Below are 20,478 nucleotides of genomic sequence, written 5' to 3' on the forward strand. Positions count from 1 at the left end.
CAACTGAGATGGAAATCCAGGGGAGAAATTACAGTCCTGCCGTGTCCGGCCCAGTCACACCTTTTTGGCTATTGCCGGCAGTTGAAGTTGACTTGTATGTTCACGAAATGGAAGGTAGAAGGGGGAGGAATATTTTGGAGGCTGTGAATGAGATAATTCATAATATCTATTCAAGTTGCATTATTATATACACAGATGGGTCCAAAGAACCGGAATCAGGGAAAATGGGTTATGCATATGTTATACCGGAGTTAAATATTTAAAAAGAACAGAGAACATCCGACTACCTTGCTGTTTACACAGTTGAGATGATTGCTATTTTGAAGGCGTTACAGTGGGTAGAAGAAAGTAGAGTTGAAGAGGCACTTGTATGTTCCGATTCATTTGCCTCATTGACTTCTATTCACGCTTTCTCATCACAGAGCCGTCCAGACATACTCTTTGAAATTTATCAGTTTTTGTTTCGACTTAATTGCCGCCAAATTCAAATCAAATTTATGTGGATCCCAGCTCATAAGCAGATACCTGGAAATGAAATAGCTGACTGTCTTGTTAAGCAGGGGCTAAAGGAGGAGATCATGTTTGAAGTAGCTCTTAGTAAGACAGAGGTGAAATCTAATCATATATCAAATTGTAACAGAGTGGCAGCGGCGCTGGGATGAAGGGCAGAAGGGGAGGCACATGTATCAGGTACAAAAGAAGGTAGGGAAGGTAAAAACTCTGGGGCTGAGCAGAAGAGAGCAGGTGGCTATCACAAGATTAAGATTAGGACACACTGGGGTAAATAAAACGTTAATGTTAGTGAGGAAACATCCTTCAGGATTGTGTGAATGTGGAGTTGAAATTGAGTCAGTGGAGCACGTCCTTTTACAACGCAGTAGGTTTGAGGCAAAGAGGGAGGTGTTTAAGGGGGATTTTATTAGGAACAGAGAAGAAGTGTTTAGTTTGAAAAATATATTGAAAACCACAGAATGCAACGATTTAGTAAAATTCTTAAGGGAAACAAAGCTAATAAATAGAATTTGAGGTATAGATACATAGGTGCAGATACTTTGACCCACACTCCAGCACAGTAGGTCGCGGAAATGCCCCTAACGTTGGTTGCCACCCGCCAAAAAAAACCAAGAAGAAGAAGAAGAAGAAGAAGAAGAAGAAGAAGAAGAAGAAGAAGAAGAAGAAGAAGAAGAAGAATGGATTTAGCGCGGAAGTCGGACACGTCGGTGCTAAAGCTAAAGCTAAAAACAGTGATTAAAATGTGTGAAAGGAGTTTGGCGCTGAGAGCTCTGGTGAACGCGCGTCTGACTGCGGCTGCGGAAGAGATCTTTGCGCTGGTTGAAAGAACAATAGCGGAGTATGAGGAGGAACTGTGTCGCTCCAAAGAGGAGAACCAGAGGAACCAGCAGCTCCTGGAGGAGGTTCTGAGCCCGCAGCTCCGGCTCCACAGAGCAGAAGGTGAGTCTCAGATCATGGCACGTTTTTATCTTAGTTTTGTGAATTGGCACAAAGGGTTAAAAACTATAAATCATATTATAAAATAACATTATTGATCTAATAAACGAGAGGTTTTGATGCAGGCGTGTTGTCACCTTCTACTGGACCATTCTCAGTACTATTTTTTTAGATAAATAATCCTAAAAAAACACTACATTGGTTCAAAAGAGTAAACATTATTCAACAGTTCAAAGTACAAAGAGGAAGACTAAAAACTAAAAGGAAGAACCAAGAAATTAAGCAAAGCTACAGCCATTATAACCCTCTGACTGAAATATTTATTAACGCTTATTAATCAGTGCTAAGTGCCAATTATTCAGAGAAAAATGCAACTGTTGGAGAAACTGTGGCTCCAGGAGGCAAAACCACAAATCAAGTGTTTCTCACAAATACTGGACTGACACTGTTTCAGGACTTTGTGTTTGGGCCTCAGGACTCTGCCATGGACACAGTTTCCTCTGGCGCCTCCTGTGGCAGCGGCAAGACATAAAAACCTTACATACAGTTAAGCTGATCCTGTGTCTCAGGAGGCTTCAGATCTGACCCTTCAGCCTCTGACCAGCACCAAACACTCACCACATTCACACAGAAGTGTCCACCAAACAAGTGGACTGGTCTGTTTTCCTTTTGGTTGGTGGGAGCAAATGATTAATCTAAAGTTATTGTGATAAACATATTTCTCCTTCTCTCCTGCAGTTGCTCAGATCGACTGGTACAGTCCTGATCTTGTGAGTGATGAAACTCCAGAGACTGCACAGATTAAAGAGGAACCAGAGGAACATTTGCTGAAACAGGAGGAAGAGCAGCTCCCAGAGTTCACTGCTGTGTGTGTGAAGAGTGAAGAGCAGTCCTCACTGCTTCAACAAAGACAAACTGAGCACAGAGAGTTGACACAGGGAGAGCTCTGTGGAGGAGCAGGAGCAGACATCAGCTTAGACCCACATGGACATTTACACTCACAGACTGAGGAACAAACTGAGAACTCCTCTGACACTGACAATAATAAAACTGAGAACTCTTCTGACACTGACAATGATGAAGACTGGGAACCTCCAGCCAGAAGTTCAACTGCACAGATTAAAGAGGAACCAGAGGAACACTTGCTGCAGCTCCCAGAGTGCACTGCTGTGTGTGTGAAGAGTGAAGAGTCCTCACTGCAGAGTAAGTCCTGCCTGTATCTGTGTTTCTTCCCTTTAAACAATCTCTCATTTGAAGATATGTCATGCTAGTCGTTAACTTGACTATATTTTCATGATTTAAATGGATATAAATGGTTAAAAATGTCTGTTGAGGCCTTAAGTTGGCCGTCACTCTCGGAGCTGCCACAGACTCAAAACTCCTTCAATCTGACAGTCTTTGTTCAAGTTTATTAACAGTTCAATGTTGGGCTCAGATTTGACTTAAAATAACATGGTTAAAGATAAACGTTATGTACAGCATGTGCCCACCGGCTCAGAGGGCAAGAGGCGCCCACCGGCTCAGAGGGTTAAGGTTCAACCTTCCTGTAGTCTATAATGGAATTTTGAACCTCTGGAGAGGTAGATGTCCAGGGCATTCGGAGGCTAATCAGGTCCTCAGGGACACACAAACACAAAGGGGAGACTAATAGCCTATTAAAGGACTGATAGTAAATAAGAGGCTAGCTTGTTAAACGAAGAGGGTAAGTTTCTGTTGAAACAAAACATTTTTTTTTCTACTTCAGGAGGGCCCGCCCGATGGAAAGGGCTTACCACAGAATAGAATAAATATCTGAGTTCCCGGCCTAAATTCGCTTATTGACAATGACTCTTGAATGAGAGTCGAAACGTCTTGTTTTTTCTAAACTGAGTGAATCAACTGAACTCTTTTCTACAATGGAACTCTCCTGAACGAATGAGAGACTACAGCGACATACTTCCTATTGTTTATAATGGAATTTGTTTGTTTGTAATTGAATGGAATTTTGAATCCCTGGAGAGGTCGACGCCCACGGCCTTTTGATGCTAATCAGGTAATTACACAGGGAGGAGAGAGAGTGAGCCAGGGACAATAGGAGGCTGATAGCCCATAGCATTGTGTCCGAATGACGTTACCGCTTGGTCTATTTTTAGCACGACAGGGACACGGCCAGTTACCCGGATGTTTGGGACATACATGTACACAGCCTTTCATTTCTCTCAGCGAAAACCATATTCCCGGAGGGCAATTTCTACATGAAATGATCACGGACCACAGTGTAGTTCAGCTGAAGAGGCTTGAATGTCGAGGTCTGTTACTGGTAGAAAGTCTGATTCAGGGAAAAGGTGAGTAAGAATGTTGTTCGTTGTGAGCGAGATGTCGTGATTCAAGCCCACTGGTCCCAATTTTGAACATTATGACATGGCATTTGTAAGGGTCTACGCGCCTAAATAAAACTGATGTTAATTCTACAGCGTAACACGATAAACTTGTGATATATCCGGAGCTCTCCAGAGCAGGCAGCGGTGCGTGACGGCCTGTGTGCCCGGGGTTCACTCACCTGCTTGGGGCTGAATGCGTTCACTCCCTCCGCCGCGCTCTCTGGAGAGTTGTCTAAGACTCGGTCCCAGTCTGACTTTTAAACATTCTTACTCTGCGTAAAATACTTGGGTTCACAAATCCGAAGGCAGCTGGATCTCTCTTCCAGCGCCGCGGACTCACACCGGGCTTTCCTCGCGTCCTCTCCTTGCGTCCTCTCCTCCTCTCGCCTCCTTTCCTCACGTCCTCTCCCCGCCTCCCGCCGTGCTTTCCCCGGGGTCAGCGGTGGCAGGCGGCGCGGTGAGTGAATACTTTGCTTTTCATCTGTGACTTTGGGATTTACCTCGCTCCTCGCCGACACTGCCGCAGCGTCTGTGGATTCGGCGATGAAAGGCGATGGCGCCGGTCTGGATGCGCATTCTGGCTCCGACCCGAGATGAAAACGCTGATTCCAGTGTTCGCCGCGCTGTGGATATTCCGGTACAACACCATGGCGAGCGCGGACTACATCATCCACATCGGTGAGCAGGAGCAGCATGCGCACTGTAGAGAATGCGACTGTCGGACTTGTGAACCTTCGGACTGGTGAACCTTCGGTCTCGTGAACCTTCGGACTCGTGAACCTTCGGTCTCGTGAACCTTCGGACTAGTGAACCGTCGGACTCGTGAACCGTCGGACTCGTGAACCGTCGGTCTCGTGAACCTTCGGACTCGTAAACCTTCGGACTCGTGAACCGTCGGACTCGTGAACCGTCGGACTCGTGAACCGTCGGACTCGTGAACCGTCGGACTCGTGAACCGTCGGACTAGTGAACCGTCGGACTAGTGAACCGTCGGACTAGTGAACCGTCGGACTCGTGAACCTTCGGACTTAACCAGAAAAACTCACCTGGTCTGGTGTGTATGTTGCTGGTGTTGGATCGGGGTGTCGTCAGTAGGTTCGGCTTCTCCAACAAAGTGTTTGGAACATATATAAGTGTCCTTTTTGACATTTTCATGCGTAAAGTCAGGCCGTCCAAAAGCTCGAGCCCACTTTCTGCACCGAGCGAGATTGCGTCAAGGTTTCACAAATGGTTTGAAGATTACGCCCTTCATGTAGTCCTTATGGTAGTATCGTGAATTGCTACAACATATACCATAACGACAGTGCTTTGAAGTCACCATCATTAAGTGATTTTTGTGAAATTCACAAAAGGATTTCAACACAATGGCTGTTGTCGTACACTCAGCAGGCGCTGGGTTTGTCCGAAAGGCATTCACATATCCGCTCATGCGCAATGAAGCTAACGCAGCAGGGCTTTTTTTAGAACTTCTCCGCATTCGGACTCAATGCTATTAAAGGACCTTGATTTCTTGGTTCTCCTTAACGTCTTCTCTTGTAAGCACGAAGTCCAACATTGGACTTTTCCAACTCTTGTCCAACATGAAGTCCCTGTTTATTTGAAACCAGGCAACAATTAAAGACAAAAACTAGTTAACCCTAAGGACAAGATGCCGACCCAAAAACAAAGCAATGTAGTTTATTCTATCCAATGTAGTGAAGAAAAGTGTGAAGAGCGCCACATAGGGTAGACTAACCAGCCACTGCACAAGAGGCTTTATCAGCACATAAGACACTGGAGTTCAGGACCACAGAGCGCCGTGCATCTTGAAGCCTCTAATCACTCTTTTGAAGACAGTGAAGAGAAGATTCTAAGCAGGGAGAAAAGATGGTTTGAAAGAGGAGATAAAGAGGCTATTTTTGTGAAAAAAAGAAAGACCTTCTTTAAACAGGAGGGTTAAGGTTCAACCTCCCGGCGGTTTATTAGGGAATTTTGAATCCCGGGAGAGGTAGACGTCCAGAGCATTCGGATGCTCATCAGGTCCTCAGGGAGGAGAGAGAGTGAGCCAGGGACACACAAAAACAAAAGGAAGACTAATAGCCCATTAAAGGACTGATAGTAAACAAAAGGCTAGCTTGATAGAACACAAAGAGTGTCCATTTCTGTTGTAACAAACAACTGTTTATTTTACTTCAGGAGGGCCCGCCCGGTGGGCGGGGCTTACCACAGAATAGAATAAATATCTGAGTTCCCGGTCTAAATTCGCCGATTGACAATGACTCTTGGATGAGAGTCGAAACGTCTTTTTCCAGATGAAACAACTGAACCTTTTTCTACAATGTACAATCCACATTTATCAATCGTGGGTCTACACTTAGCTGTGTCAGTTAATCCCTTGTCACCTTTTTGTATGAGCAAAATTATAAGATGAATGGACAGAATGGGATCTGATATAGAGGATTCTCACTGACGTCACAACTGTCACCTGATTCCGCCATGTTGGAGGTATAACAAGTGCGACTAGGAGTACATCCTGAATAGCGTGCGATACAAAACAACGAAATATGTCTTCCACGGAGCTTTCAAAGCAAACGGAGCGACTCTCAGCTATACATAAAGAACGGTATTTGATAAAACTGAGGACCCTTGGGTTCTGTGACCCGTATTTATTGCCCAAGGCGATGTTTCAGCCGTTACATCTGCGAGTGTAGCTAGTGTCGTGCTTCTGCATATACGATACCCCGATATCTACAATTACCTTCTCAACCAGACGTCAGCGTATACATCTGAAAAGCTACAAAAGTAAGGTTATAAGTACTTTGTGGTTCGCTGGGTGAAAGAAGTACTGATAAAAGAAAACAATCATGTGTTCCTCGCAGTCAGCAAGGTGAGTAAATTTCAAATTCAACAACGTTATTGTTATCAAAATTTGACACGTTCATCACCTCCTTAGTCCTACTATTTAGCAATGTTAGCCATGCTGATTGACAATTTAATGACATATTTTTAATCAATGTATATCTAGATTTTCAGGTTTTGCATTCATAAGCATTGTCGGAACAACCAGTGTCGTCTTGGTGTGCAGTTAGAGCAAATGGTGAAATTGTTTGTGCTCCTTTTACCTGCATGGCTGAGTTGTTCTCATGTTGCTGCAACTCTTTTCACCTTAGAGACCCCATCCAGAATGAGGAGTGACACAACCTGTACCTCTGTACCGTGTGGATGGCTGGTACCCAGTGAATCAAGAAATGTGGAGTACAAAGAAATCAGGAGCATAGACTTTACCAGTCCACTCACCAAAAAGAGGAAACACTGCAACGGTCATTCACCACAGTCTATCAGCAAGAGAACGACCACCGTCAACACTACCATTGATTACCAGGCGTTCTATGATCAACTGAAGGGTGCTGGATCAGTTGTGTTGTCTGTGTTGCCTGGGTATGCAAATGACTTGATACCTAAAGCTGAAACCAACTACCTTCCGAAGCCTCTAACAGACTATTTTTCGGTGGACAACCAATCCTTATCACCAGCTGACCTGTGCCAAAAAGTCAGTGAGATTATGGATGAATGGTCAATCACAGAAAGTGAGGTAGGCATGCTTACAATCAATGTTTTTTTTGTAGATTTCTGAGTGAATACATTGTATTTCAAAGTAGATTAAATCATGTTTGTTATCATCAAATCAAATGACTTTTTATTTTACGTTGTACAAAATAGAGATTTCTGACACTTTCACATTTTAAATGACAGATTAATGCTGTGGAACAACTCACAAGGGACCAGGCTTTGTCCAATGTCTGGTTTCGTCAACGTGCTGGGAGAATAACGGCAAGTGTTTTCAAGGCAGCATCGAGCACTGATCCTAACCATCCATCAATGTCCCTCATAGAGAGAATATGCTATCCAAAGGCATACAGGTTTTCAACTAAACCTACAAGGTAATTTATTATTCCAATACATTTTACACATAATAATTAGGGTTTATTTTGTGCTTCATTTCTGTACTAATGAACCTCTTCTCTTGAATTTTGCAGATGGGGATGCAAACATGAGGCGAAGGTAATGAAGGATTACTTAGCGATACAGGCCTTGAAACACCAAGATATGGAAGTGGTGCAAAGTGGACTCTTTCTGCATAAGGAGTATCCTTTCATCGGAGCATCTCCAGATGGGCTCACTTCATGTTCCTGCTGTGGTGAAGGTGTGCTGGAGATTAAGTGCCGTTTCTGCCAAAAGGGTTCATTAATAAAAGATCCTTGCAGTGTTCCTGAGGTTTGTCTGGAAGACCTCGGTGGACGCTATCAACTGAAACGTGGTCACCAGTACTACTTCCAAGTGCAATGTCAACTTGCATGTACAGGCCGTACATTTGCTGACTTTTGTGTCTGGACAGGAAAAGAAGTGTTCATTGAGAGGATTGCCTTCAACTGTAAACTGTTTGAGGATACTGTGGAGAAAGTGAAGTTACTCTTCAAGACAAGTATATTGCCAGAGTTGCTGGCAAAAACTGTCACTGGGCAGATCTGCTACTGTAAGGAAACAGACAGCAGTAAGACCCTGATTGAATGTGCTTCTGACCTGTGCACTCATAAACATTTCCACAAGGAGTGTCTCGGACTAAAACGCGAACCAAAGAAAGGATGGCTCTGCCCAACTTGCAGGCAACTGGCGAAGAGGCCAAACATTTAGCCCAAGAGGAAAACATTGTGTTTTTTCGGTAACCCAACCGACCTGGATTTCAAAATAAAGTAAACCCAATCTTAAACATTTTATTGCATATTTACTGGCCCTACGTTTCGAGAATGTCAAATTGTGAGAGCGAATCGAAAAGCTGTGGGAAAAAAATCATCTGTGGGGATCGTAAGATATAAAAATCGCTGCACTTTTGGCGTGTCCATGTTTGCAGATGCTCATATTTGGGTAGCGTGGAGACTGCCTGCCATGGCGAGGGCGATATGCATGCCCGGTGTTTCAGCAGTGAAGTTATTTGGTATGACTGTCTAAAAGTGCTCACATCATCAAGTGACAATAAGAAAAATAGTGAACGTAGAGCTCACGCAGGGCGACAGCACCGCGGACCACGGCGCAGACCACGGCGAGGGGGCTCCAACAGAGCGATAATTACTCAAAAGTTGTCTGCCAATGGCTCTTTTCCTGTGGTTGGACTAGTTTAGATGTAGAGGGCTATTTTATTCAATATCTGCTTAGCAATAAGGCTACTTCAATGTGAAGCGCTCACTTCTGAGAAAAGAAAACTGTCTGCAAAACCTGTGCCAGGATTTTAAAATATATTAAAAAAAGATTTTAAAAAAATCCGACCAACCTGGACTTATTGACCATAAACACTTATCACTATAACTTAATCGTTTTCAATGTCATAAAATATTGCATTTTCATCTTCTGAAGGAAGGACTTGCTTCATTGCTGTTTATTGATCTAATAGAATACTGCATTTTTAATTCAAAAATGTCTTATTACCCCATTTTGAAAAAATGAATTATATAATGTAATTAGATAATGATGAATATAAAACTAAATTCAATATATAGTATCTGTAATGGTTTTAATCAGACAGTGCAGAGAAATTGACAGTGCTTTAATATACATTGATGTGATGTGAATGTTCATATCATACAGTTAAACATTCTTTAGCACAATAGAGGCTGATGCATTACAGAAGGCACAGGTTACCATGACCACCTCTAGTGTTGTTGAATATCCGGGATATTGTGGAGACACTCACATTGAAGACAATGGCTAGAAACTGTGCTCAGTCCATGCTTCATACGCACGGCGGTAATCACAAACTGTTGACTGTCAGATGACACACTATCAGCTGAAACAGTGCCATCACAACGGTGAAAGAAGGCAATCCAGTGACACTCAGAACTTTTCAAATCCTTTTACATCAAAGCTAGCTGTGTCATTGTCCTTTTTTCAGAATCCTCAGTTCATCTTGTAGAGTCTGCATCTCATCAAAGAGAGATGCGATGTCTGCTGATCAGTCAGTCAGTCTGAACCTCTGTAGACACCAACCTACATTCCATTTCTTGTTCGACTAGTGATGTCGGGCTCCTAAGTGGTGATGTTTGTATCAATACATAGTTGATAGGCTGTTCTGCAACTGGTGCTGCTGCAGTTGGAGTAAGGCTTCCACAGCATCAGTTTTATGCTGACATCACCAATTTCCGCCTCTTCATAGACGGCCTTTAGTCGAAGTTGCCAAGATCCCTCGCCTTTCGTTTCTTCAATGAGGAAGACAAATGAGTGAAGATGCTTGGTACATAATCAGGTGATAGTTGGTTTTCCATCTTTTTTTCCTGCAATGAGATTGAAAAATTGATTAAAACAATGAGGCCGATGATTTATTCAGATGTATGTGGGCTTGGTCTAGCCTAGAATAGATACCTAAATGTAGAAATAACATTTTTTGAATTGAAATGTATCAATTCTGTCGCTGACAACAATGTGACAATCGTGCAATCCAACTCAACACGGTGGCTGCCCACAAGTCCGAAAGTCCCAAATGGCAAGCTCTCGGGCTCTCCCCGGCGTGCCACCGAGGTCTACCTGGTTGATCCTGCCAGTAACATGCTTGTCTCAAAGATTAAGCCATACAAGTCTAAGTACACACGGCCGGTACAGTGAAGCTCTACCGTTACTTGGATAACTGTGGCAATTCTAGAGCTAATACATGCAAACGAGCGCTGACCTCCTGTCAGAGTTAAGCTCTACACATTTCAAAAATAAAAAGGACACAGGAGGCAGTATTATACTCGCGAGGAGAGCATATTTAGAGGTCTCAGTCCCAGAACATCGCTAACATCTGAGCTCTCGAAGCATCTCTCTCAGCTTTATTGGTTTGTCAGTTTAGCAGCCCAGGGTCAAAAGTTCACAAGACACTCCACATGTGGTTAATGTTGTCAAGATAACACGCACAATGTTCGTTGTTACAAGTCCTTGTCCAAACATTAACATGGCTTCTTCTCATAGCAAAATTTAAACAGCATTTTGCCAAAACTTGGTTTAATGTCTAAAAAGATGGATCCTCTCCGACCATCTTTCACTGCAAGGATTAGAAGAGAAACACTTATATGTGGTTATACTTTCATGGTTATATATCGATACAAATGATAATGATAATGATGATGCTTTATTTACATTTTATTCCATCACCTCTGGGGATGTGTGCATTTATCAGACCCAAAACCCATGCGGGGTTGCCCTTCGGGCCTCCCCGCTCGCTTCAGACTTAGTCTCCCGATTGGATTCAACAAAATGTTTTAGTAAGTAAGTAAGTAAGTAAGTAAGTAAGTAAATTGTATTTGTATAGCACCTTTCACAGACAGGAGTCACAAAGTGCTTCACAAAAACACAGAATAAAACAATAAAAACACAAAAAAAAACTTAGTGAGCAATACATATGCAACAATATACAGTCAAATCAGTCCCTAAAGCAAATGCAATTAAAAGGCCTGACTAAATAAAAAGGTTTTAAGCTGACCCTTAAAAGCAACAACAGAGTCCAGTGACCGCAGGGTGAGCGGAAGATCATTCCAGAGTCTGGAACAGCCTGGAAGGATCTGTCTCCTCTGGTCCGAAAGCGAGTGCGAGGAACCAACAGCAGTTTCTGATCCAAAGACCTCATTGAGCGAGGGGGAGTGTACGGTGTGATCAGATCGCTGATGTACAGAGGGACCTGACCATGTAAAGCTCTTACACAAAAATACATCAGAATTGTCAAGGAAAAACTTTGTGAAATATTTTTAAAGGGTTTAAAAACATGCACATCAACGAAGTCAACAACACTTACCGGCGAAGTGCGCACTGCACAGCCAAGTATAGTCACTCGGTGCCCATTTCTGTCTCGATATCGCCGCAATCCAACGGCGTCTCCTGTCTTCATCCTTTTATATCATGTAGAGTGATATACTTGGAGTCCGCTGTCCGTTTGTACAACCAACAGCGCAGCAGTAACTCGGCATAATCTTTTTCTTTTTTTTTTTATCTCATATGTGTGTGTTGACAAGGACGCAGTGTTAGTTATACCTCCAACATGGCGGACCAGTAAAAATTATGCGACCCGTGACATCACATGAGAATCCTCTATAGTGGAGCTGAAGGCGGGAAGAGGGGGCGGAGCAGCATATTTCGGACATTATGGATGAGTTACTGGAGCTGAAAGCCAAGGCAGTGAAACTGCGGCTGGAGAACAAGAATATGAAGAGCAAGATCCTGGATTTGGAGTCCAGATCCCAGGCTCTTGGGAGTCCCAGAGGGCGAAGAGGGGGAAAACACTGAAGGCTTCCTCAAGAAGGTGATCCCAGAGTGACCGCCCCTCCCATCACTATAGAAAGAGCACATCGCTTGGGCCAAACAAGACAAGAAGCTGATAAACCACCAGGCCTGATAATGAGGTTTCTTAAACATCACGTGAAGGAGTGAGTCATGAAGTCTACAAAAGTAAAAGGAACCTCCAGTACAAAGGCAAATGTGTTTTCTTCGTCAACATGAACTCACCACGTCTGGGGAATTCAAGAAGAGCCAACTGAGGCTATTCGTTCCCTGCAGTTCTTCTGGTGACTTTTTGAAGGTTATAACATGGCTCAGAACACCAGCAGAGGCAGAAGCGCGCCTCAGGAGGGCGCAAAACACAGAGATCTGAACTGCAACAAGAAATGGAGCCACTATTCAAGTAATGGTCACTTAATAAGACACTTCTGTTGTTTTTGAAAAGGGTGATCATCCATCCATCCATTTTCTTCCGCTTATCTGGGGCCGGGTCGCGGGGGCAGCAGTCTAAGCAGGGACTCCCAGACTCTCTTCTCCCCAGACACTTCTTCCAACTCCTCCGGGGGGATCTCGGGGCGTTCCCAGGCCAGCCGAGAGACATAGTCTCTCCAACGTGTCCTGGGTATTCCCCGGGGTCTCTTCCCGGTGGGACATGCCCGAAACACCTCCCCAGGGAGGCGTCCAGGAAGCATCCGGAACAGATACAGGGCTCAGATTAAGGATTTTCATTTGTATAGCACTGCTGCTAAACAATCCGTTAATTTTTCCAAATTTGTATAGCAATTTGATAATCGCATAGCAAAACACGAAAGTGACTAACAATCAATATTTTCCATTTATATAACATGATTATTTATTTAAGATGTACAGTGAACCCTCGTTTATCGCGGGGGTTATGTTCCAAAAAGAACCCGCGATAGGCGAAATCCGTGAAGTAGAAACCTTTATTTTTTTTACAGTTATTGTGCAATGAAATACTCCATAAAACATTGAAGCTCGCGCGGCGCCGCTCTCACCGGCGTCTTTCGCGGCTCACGCGTGCCGCTCTCACCGGGCTCGCAAACTTCAATTTGGCAAGCGGTTTTACGTACGTGTGCATATTAATCCATAACGTTATTGACACACAGGTAGAGAAGACGCGGAGAGACTGTTTAGCCAATCAGAATGCAGAACACAATGCATGATGCAAATCCGTGAAGCAGCGAGACCGCGAAAAGTGAACCGCGTTATAGCGAGGGTTCACTGTATTTGTAAACATTCTATTAAAAAAAAACTCTTAACAAATTAACTTTAACACTTTTTAAACATTTAATCATTTTTTTAAAATAAAACAGAAAACTTGCAAATAAAATTTGTTGTTGAACAAATTAAACACAATGTCAGATGGCCTAATTTACAACTTTCTTCCATATCATCATCAATCAGATGACTATTTGCAGGAGTCTCATTTCCATATTAATTGTCTTTACACTCACAAAAAATATGTGTTTAGCTTCTGATGGAAAAATAAAGGTTGCTGTGGTGTCCATCATGCTGTATTTTATGTGTTATTCAAATTGTACCGCTCTATTTGACATTCCATTCCATTTTTCGTTTTGCTATTTGATGACGGTCCCTAAGCACTCGTCTCGGCTCCGTCTGCACATTCAGAGCCACGCGCTGTGCCCAAAATATGCATCTGATTTTTAAAAACGAGCCCAACCCTGCAAAGACTTTTGCGTTTAGGAGCTATTGACCTTGGAAAGAAGTCCGAATCTGTGACGCTAACTTTACCGCACGTGGCTCCTCCCACTTTCAGACTCGCGATCTGAGCAGCAGCGGGACTCGTCATGACAACACAGCGTCCTACATTGTGTCATGCCGTTATTGACGATCGATTGACGAGTGATCAGTACTTTTAGGCGCTTTGGTTTTACAATTGAACAAGCATTTTCGTATCGCAAAAGATGCGATTCAAACACACTTTTTTCTGACGAATGCATCGCATTTGAGAGAAATTGCGTTGCATTTTGCGATGCGATACCGCTTATTCTGAATCCTGAGATACCCGAGCCACCTCAGCTGGCTCCTTTCAACGTAGAGGAGCAGTGGCTCTACTCCGAGCTCCCCCCGTCTGGCCGAGCTCCTCACCTTATCTCTGAGGGAGCGCCCAGCCACCCGGCGGAGGAAACTCATTTTGATCGCGATCTTGTCCTTTTGGTCATTACCCAAAGCTCATGACCATAGGTGAGGTCAGAACGTAGACCGATCAGTAAATCAAGAGCTTTGCCTTTCGACTCAACTCCTTCTTTACCACAACAAACCACTGCAGCCGCTGCACCAATCCGCCTGTCAATCTCACGCTCCATCCTTCACTCACTCGTGAACAAGACCCAGAGAACTCCTCCACTTGGGGCAAGGACTCCCCACCCACCTGGAGAGGGCAAGGCACCTTTTTCCGGTCGAGAACCATGGCCTCGGATTTGGAGGTGCTGATTCTCATCCCAGACACTTCACACTCGGCTCAAACCGTCCCAGTGCAGCTGCAGGTCCGGGTTTGATGGAGCCATCAGGTAAACATCGTCTGCAAACAGCAGAGATGAGATCCTGTGGTCCCCAAACCGGACATCTTCCGACCCCTGACCACAACCTCCGACCCCTGACCACACCCTCTGACCCCTGACCACACCCTCTGACCCCTGACCACACCCTCCGACCCCTGATGCGCCTAGAAATTCTGTCCATAAAAACTATGAACAGAACCAGTGACAAAGCGCAGCCCTGGCGGAGTCCAACATGCACTGGAAACAGGTCTGACTTACTGACGGCAGTGAACACAGCTCCTGCTCCGGTCATACAGGGACCGGACAGCCCTAAGCAAAGGGCCCCGGACCTCGTACTCCCCCCCCCCCGAGCCGAGGGACATGGTCAAAAGCCTTCTCCAGATCCACAAAGCACATGTGGACTGGTTGGGCAAACTCCCATGAACCCTGGAGCACCCGAAGGAGAGTATAGAGCTGGTCCAGTGTTCCACGACCAGGACCAAAACCACTCTGCTCCTCCTGAATCCGAGGTTCGACTGGGTGATAATTGTATCATTATTTGGTTTTGTCTTCAGACTTTATGTCCCATGTCCGTCTTAACTCTGTATTTTATTTACCTGCGCTCATCTGAGTGCTAAATGTGGGAGATTGGGTTTGTGTGGAGCGTGGTGGTCTGGCGAGGTGGTCTGATTGGATTAGGGCCATGAGCAGCGGGGGGACGCTCGGGGGGCCCTTCATTGGGAATGGACTCCTTTTTATGATCTCTTATATGATCTGGTTTTGGGGTCAGTGCATGTTCTTGACATGATCCCTTTTGTTTTTCCTGTCTATCTGTCACATGTTTCTGTGGTTCTCGTGTTTGTGTTTCACCAGAAGGTTTTATGCCATTAATAAATTAACAAGAGCAAAATGAATACATAAGCCGTCTACGAGTATCATCTTTTAACGTTAAAGACCTTTTGAACCTAATCAAAGGATAAAAAATATTAACAAACATGAGAAAAGAAAAAAATAGACATATACAGTATTTACAAGAAACACATTTAAGCAATATAGAACATCAAATACAACTAAATGTTCAAATAAAAAAATTACACTACTCATAATACAGTTGCAAACACAATGTGGCAATATTGATCTCAAAGTGAATGGATTTTTGAATGTGGATAAAGAGGGCAGATATGTACTGGTTGAAGGGAATATTAATGGGAAGGGTTTCACTCTTGAGGACACATCATAGACATGAAAAATGAAACAAAGGGAGAAAAAGCTAAATGATCTGCAAGAAAAACTAAAATAGCCGGAGATAAACCATGCCAAGAAAGGGAGTGCTAAAATGGGACAGGAAACTAACAAGATCAGAGGAAAAATTAATGATCTGACTTCACAGAAAATAAATAAGAAAATGGAGAGTAGAGTGGTTAAGGCGGAAGCACACATGCCAAGCTTCAAGTGCAGCCGGCCACGGGGTCATGAGTTCGAATCCCGACTCCGACAATTTACTGCATGTCCTCCCTTCTCTCTCACCCCCATTTCACACTCAGCAGCCCTGTCCTATTAAGCCTACGGCAGGAAAAAATCCTTAAAGAAACAAAACAAAAACTATATTAGAGTTTTAACCAAACATGATCAAATTCTTCATTTGAATCTTTCTGCTTAAAACTTTGTCTAGAATTTCAGGAGATAAAGTAATTTGAGAACGCATGCGCACTTCCCCGTGCGGACTGATACAACACACACGTGCGTTTGTTTATTAGCGCGACGGATCCCATCGCATCTCTCGTCTACCGTAGATTTCCGTCTTCTTCTGCGTCAGCTCGAACTATCTTTCTCCGTCTTCATTTGGTCCCGTACACTGAGGGAACTATATTATGATAGATCAATGCGCTTAGACTTGCGGAAACGTGCTGCTCATGGGGACGAGCTGCACGCGGCTGCAGGTGAGCGGTAGATGAGTTCTATGATTGATACATGGCAGGACTAATTGGCAGTCCACGCCACGAGGAAATGAGACTCAGATTTGGGCCAAAAAAATCGTCCATTCAACCTTTCAATGTTATGTCAAAAGAGCAAAATGAAAGCTGAAATAACAGTGTCGGAAATATAAAAGGCAATCAAAAGATTAAAAAGCAATAAATGTCCGGGGAGTGACGGGTTCACCTCAAAGTGGTTTAAAGCTTTAGAAGACACACTTACTCCGTTTTACTTTTATCAGCTGTTAACTGGGCACTTAAAAAAACACTTAAGACAAGGGACGTCTCGATCAGGTTTTTTTGGCCCCGATCCGATTCCGAGTAATGGGATTTTGAGTATCTGCCGATACCGAGTCCGATACTTTTGTAAAAAAATGCACAAATGCAACATAAACAGGTTGTCCCCAGTTTTAATGTTATTTCTTAACACTTTAACAGTGCACCTTTCTTTGAGCTTGAATAAGAAATATTTGTGAAAAAATTTAATTAAATAAAAATAGCAGCTCAACTTAAAATACCCAGCAGCATGTAAACAAATAAGCAAAGTGCGTATTAAAAGTCCAACAGTGTCATAAAGTAAGACATAATGTGCTTTTCAGAACTGCACTCGTAATGCTCTTCTGGCTTAAATAATAAAACATATGTTTTTCTTGATGAAATCCGTCTTTGAGTCGAGAGTAAGCCAGGGGCCAGTGTTCTGATCCTCACGGTCGCCACGGTGACTATCACGCCGTGCTCCACCCACACTCCGCACCCCCGTGTCTGTGCTCCGGAATGGTGATGTCGCCCTCGCCCAAACCACACCCCCGTCTCACCCATGGCTTTCTTCATATTAGCAGCGTTTGTCGCGCAAAATTACATCGAGTTATTGAAAATGTTTTCCTTAATCTGTGTGATGCGCTCTGCTGTGACATGCAGGGTCGCACGGCGTAAAACAACAATGTCGCGATCCATTAATGCGTTATACGGAGGTGAGAGACTAATAATAAGCTTGAAATGTATAGTGCTGATCAAACTAAAAAGAGTAAAATTTATATCCGATCAGTGATTGGGATGCAACATCCGATTTCGATCAAGTCTGAAACCACGTGATCGGGACATTCCTACTTAAGACCCCTCCCAGTGTGAAAGAGACCAACATATCCTTAACACCTAAAGAGGGGAAGGACTGACTTGATTGTGACTCACACAGACCAATTTCAATCCTGAATATGGACTATCGTTTATACACCTCAATTATGTCCAAAAGAATGGAACAAATACTCAAATAAGACGCTGGAAAAGTGTTTGATTCTGTTCGATTTAAAATGCTGGAAAAATGTCACGTTTCTTCATAACTCCAGGTCAAAGTGCTCATTATTCATAGGTTGACTCTAATTGTTGGAGAAACAGCGCCACCAGGAGGCAAACCACTATCATGTGTTCTGGGACTGTGCGCACAAATATGTGACTGAAACGTGTCTTTGGAAAAAATACCGAACATTAAATTAAAAGAATGTTAATTCTCATATGTTACTTGTGTGACATTTATGTATGTCCATCCATTTATGTAGGCTAAAACTACAAAATAAATGTATATATATATTTTTAATTCCCAACTGTAATGCAGTTTTTTGTCTTTTATGTTTTGTCATTCCTGCAGGTTGTCAGATCGACTGGTGCAATCCTGATCCTGTGAAGCAGGAAACCCTAGAGACTGCACAGATTAAAGAGGAACCAGAGGAACATTTGCTGAAACAGGAGGAAGAGCAGCTCCCAGAGTTCACTGCTGTGTGTGTGAAGAGTGAAGAGCAGTCCTCACTGCTTCAACAAAGACAAACTGAGCACAGAGAGTTGACACAGGGAGAGCACTGTGGAGGAGCAGGAGCAGACATCAGCTTAGACCCACATGGACATTTACACTCACAGACTGAGGAACAAACTGACAATGATGAAGACTGGGAACCTTCAGCCAGCAGTTCAACTGCACAGATGGAGACAGAGGCTGATGGAGACCACTACAACCAAGTCCAAATAAAAGACACAAGTACAGCTGCACACAACTCTATTCAGCAAATACAAGGTCTATTCAGCAAATACAAGTTTGGAGCAGAGAGCAGAGTCACTGTCACAGAGGGACACGGCTCAGGTACTGGAGCAGCAGCAGTGGACAAGAAATATGAGTGCTCTGTTTGTCAGAAGAGATTTAGGTCTAGACGGCAATTAAAAAGACACACCAGAGTTCACACAGGTGAGAGACCTTACAGCTGTTCAGTGTGTAAGAAGGCATTTGCTCAAAGAAGCGGTCTGAGAACCCATATGAGAACTCACACAGGGGATAAACCTTACAGCTGCTCAATTTGTAATAAAACATTTGCCCAAAGTGGCAATCTTAATGCTCACATAAGAATTCACACTGGAGAGGCCTTACAGCTGATCAACCTGTCAGAAAGAATTTAAACAAAACCGTGAACTCAAATCCCACATGAGAACTCACAGAGAGGATAAACCTTACAGTTGGTCAATGTGTGAGAAGGTTTATGCCAAAAAGAGAAATCTGAATGAGCACATGAGAACTCACACAGGAGAGAACCCTTACAGCTGAACAGTCTGTCAGAGAGCATTTTTGAACTCGTATCATCTGAAGACGCACATGAAAACTCACGCCTCGACACCTTCAGCCTCAGCGTAACTCTGGACTACATGAGGTAGGCTTTTAGAGGAAACATGTAAGTGCTGTGCTCTATCTTTTTTACTTTTTTAACAAACATGTTTTGAACTTTTTCAGGAAGTTGATACTCGAGTCAATATGTGACATTGCACAATAAAATCTTTTATGTAAAATGCCAAATGACTGTTCAAAGTAAACATTAAACAAAGTTTTGAAGTGACAGAAATGTTACACAGTTTGTGTCTTGTATCTTGTGCTTCATTATTTCTATCAAGTAATCCTACAGTTAGACAGGGGGCGCTGACGAGAGAAACTGCCGGGACAGTGTTTAAGTTCGAAGTGCAGCAGCATCTTCGTCCTCTTCAGCAGGAGTGTCTCTGGAAGGGCCTGGCTCCGCCCTGATAGGTTCTTGCCTGACCTACCACTTCCTCCCACATTCTGTTCAAATGCAGAAGGGTCTGAAATCGGACCATTGGGGAGGTCAAATAAAGTCCAAGCATGAACCGGTCCAACCACCGCCGCTAATTTGTGTCATGTGAATCTCAAATGCAGAAGACATCTCAGCAGACAAGAAATATGACTGCTCTGTTTGTCAGAGAAGATTTACATATAAATAGTGCTTAGAAAGACGTATCAGAATTTACGCAGAAGAGAAATCTTACAGTTGTTCCGTTTGTTAGAGAACATTTACTCTTCAAACATCTTTGGAAAATCATGTGAGAGTTCTCACTGGCGAGGCCTTACAGCGGCTCAATTTGTAAGAAAACATTCGCTCTGAAGAGTAATCTCATTTCACACATGACAACCCACACGGGAGGGAAACCTTACAGTTGCTCGGTTTGTAACAAAATGTTTTCAAGCACACATAACATGAAAGCATATGAGATCACATAAGGGAGACAAAACTCACAGCTGTTCAATCTGTATGAAAACATTTGCCTTAAAAAATGCTCTCATTACCCACACAAGAACTCACACGGGAGAGGAACCTTACAGCTAATTAATCTGTACCAAAACATTGACCTGAAAAGAAGCCGTAAACGTCCACATGAGACGACACAGAGACAGACTAAACTTTGTGTCTTTAATGCTTGTCTTATATCATATATCTTACTTTTATTATTGTGCATCGTTCTTTGTGGGTGCTGGTGCTGTGGGCGGGGTGCTGGCGCTGTGGGCGGGTGCTGGCGCTGTGGGCAGGGTGCTGGCGCTGTGGGCGGGGTGCCGGCGCTGTGGGCGGGGTTCTGGTG

At 43.6% G+C, this 20,478-nt stretch overlaps 2 protein-coding genes across 2 annotated transcripts in view; both read left to right on the plus strand.

Moving 5' to 3' along the window:
* LOC140353401 (uncharacterized) overlaps positions 1–20,478 on the plus strand; it is a 110,701-nt gene that overhangs the window by 32,635 nt on the left and 57,588 nt on the right. The gene's annotated exons all lie outside the window — the stretch shown is intronic.
* Positions 1,218–19,353, plus strand: LOC140354357 (uncharacterized). The gene is made up of 3 exons (XM_072439330.1): positions 1,218–1,452; positions 18,221–18,706; positions 19,346–19,353. The coding sequence occupies exons 1-3, from the start codon at positions 1,254–1,256 to the stop codon at positions 19,351–19,353; spliced, it is 693 nt and encodes a 230-aa protein (XP_072295431.1). The 5' UTR covers positions 1,218–1,253.

This window comes from Eucyclogobius newberryi, unplaced genomic scaffold, assembly GCF_026437365.1.
Source record: "Eucyclogobius newberryi isolate DKJ021-1_F unplaced genomic scaffold, fEucNew1.0.hap1 SCAF_9, whole genome shotgun sequence".
Taxonomy (NCBI): domain Eukaryota; kingdom Metazoa; phylum Chordata; class Actinopteri; order Gobiiformes; family Gobiidae; genus Eucyclogobius; species Eucyclogobius newberryi.

Excerpts from the sequence above, each read along its gene's own strand:
- LOC140354357 (XM_072439330.1), top strand. The coding sequence starts at position 1,254 with ATGTGTGAAAGGAGTTTGGCGCTGAGAGCTCTGGTGAACGCGCGTCTG. Across the intron at positions 1,453-18,220 it reads CCGGCTCCACAGAGCAGAAG|GTTGTCAGATCGACTGGTGC; the intron begins GTGAGTCTCAGA and ends TCATTCCTGCAG.